The 1,788-nt window shown below is 55.5% G+C and overlaps 1 protein-coding gene across 1 annotated transcript; it reads left to right on the top strand.

Annotated features, from left to right (window-relative positions):
* Positions 1-6: 6 nt before the first annotated feature.
* Positions 7-557, top strand: CLDN23 (claudin 23; the record flags this gene model as incomplete). Its single annotated transcript, XM_009874870.1, is given in 2 exon segments — positions 7-190; positions 193-557. Coding segments are annotated over 2 exon segments (549 nt in total), but the record flags the coding sequence as incomplete, so codon positions are not given.
* Between the last annotated feature and the right edge of the window lie 1,231 nt (positions 558-1,788).

Below are 1,788 nucleotides of genomic sequence, written 5' to 3'. Positions count from 1 at the left end.
TTGGAGCATGGCATCTGGGACATGTGCAGAGAGCGGCAGAGCAGCCACGACCGCCTCTGTGGGCAGGCTGATGAGCTGGGCTACTTTGAGCAGGTACCTGTGCGGGTAGCCCAAGGGCTAATGCCTAGCTCGCTAGTGCTCACCCTCCTGGGCTTGGTTGTGGCTAACCTGGGGGGTCGCCGCTGGGGGGAGTGCTGGCTGGCGTGGCAGGGCTCGTGCTGCTCCTCTCGGGGCTAATGAGCCTCGTATCTGCCTCTTGGTACACGCATGAGCTGTGGGCACTGCCCGCACCACCTGGCAGCACGCTGGTTGTAGGCTACAGCTTGGTGCTGAGCTACTTGGGAAGTTGCCTGGAGATTTTGGGGGGGCTGGCCCTTGCCCTCAGCTTCCACCACTGCTGTGAGGAGCGCAGGACCCCCAAACTGTCCCCCAGCCCTGTGCAGGAGGCTGGACCGTGCTCCACCCCTGAGGCTTACTGCAATCCCTGGGACGTGCTAGAAGACGAGCGAGACGGACGGCACTCAAGGAGCACACTGCCTTGTGACTCTGACTTGTAGCCCCAGCACAGGGACAGCAGTGGCATTGATAGCAGTGCTGGCTCCTGCCTTTCTAAGCATACCTTTCTCCCTGGGCACCTTGGAAACAAGAGCAAGGACCTGGCTTGAACCTCTGCTGTGCTCCAGGTCCCACAATTGTAACAAAGCCATTCTGGGTTGAGGATCAGCCTTAACTCAAGTGACTCTGTGCACTTTTTAACTCATCCTCCTGTACCATGCAGCAGCAGGACAAAAGCAGCTCCAGTGTTACCATATGAGCAAGGTACAGTCTAGCACCCTGTAGCCTTCAGGGCTGGGAATAGGGGTGGGGAGCACCTCCCACATTTGTCTGCTCAACTCAGGGCTGTGCAGACGGCAAAATAAATGAAGAGGAATGGTTCTGTACTGTGGGACGGTTATGGGCTTTCTGCCAGGCAGGCTGGGCAGAGAGCCAGGTGGGCTTGGTTAACCCAACCCCCCCGTGTTGTGCCTGAACCAGGAAGGAAAGGTCTGTAAAAGGAGACAGGTAGCTTTTATAGCACCTTCCTCAATGACTTTTCCCTTATGGTCAAAACTTAGCTCCGGGGGAGGTTTCTCCTTCCTTGTGCACAGCCACTTCAGGATAAAAAAGAAACCACAGGGTAAAAAAACCAGCATGTGTTTCCCCTTTCATCATTAACCTGGTGCGATGCAGTAAAACGGGTCTCACTGGTTTGTAAGGGACACACAGAAGGTCAGAACTGCACTATAAAAATCCTGCTCAGCACCCTGCATAACAACGGCACAAGACCCAAGCCAAGCTTTCCTGCAGAGCTATGCAGCCAGATTTCTACCCCAGGCAAGCCCAAAGTACCCCGGTCAGCAAGCTAAGCCTTACTGCAGACAGTGGATTGAGACACCCCAAGTGTGGTTAAGGGATGGTCCAGGATGCACCCTGCAGCAGGAGATCAGATTTGGGTGGCTTAGGGAGTGCATCGGGGCTGGAGACTTCCTGAAAAACCTCCCAGAGCTTTTTGCTCTGGACTCTAGGTTCTCTAGAGCTTAGAGATCTGGGAAGAGCAAATCAATCTCCCCGCCCACACACAAACCACAGTGGCACCGGGGATGCTGCACAATGTTCCTTTATGAAAATACAGTGTTGGAGTGAGATGGTTCTTTCCTCAGCGGGGCTGGCAGCTCCTGCAGAGATGACAGACGGTGGATGCATCAGGGATGAGTCTGAGCCGGCCTCCCTGGGCCCACCCCACACCTC

This window comes from Apaloderma vittatum, unplaced genomic scaffold, assembly GCF_000703405.1.
Source record: "Apaloderma vittatum isolate BGI_N311 unplaced genomic scaffold, ASM70340v1 scaffold26298, whole genome shotgun sequence".
Lineage (NCBI taxonomy): Eukaryota > Metazoa > Chordata > Aves > Trogoniformes > Trogonidae > Apaloderma > Apaloderma vittatum.
The sequence above is the reverse complement of the archived record's forward strand: the minus strand, read 5'-3'. Positions and strand labels throughout refer to the sequence as shown.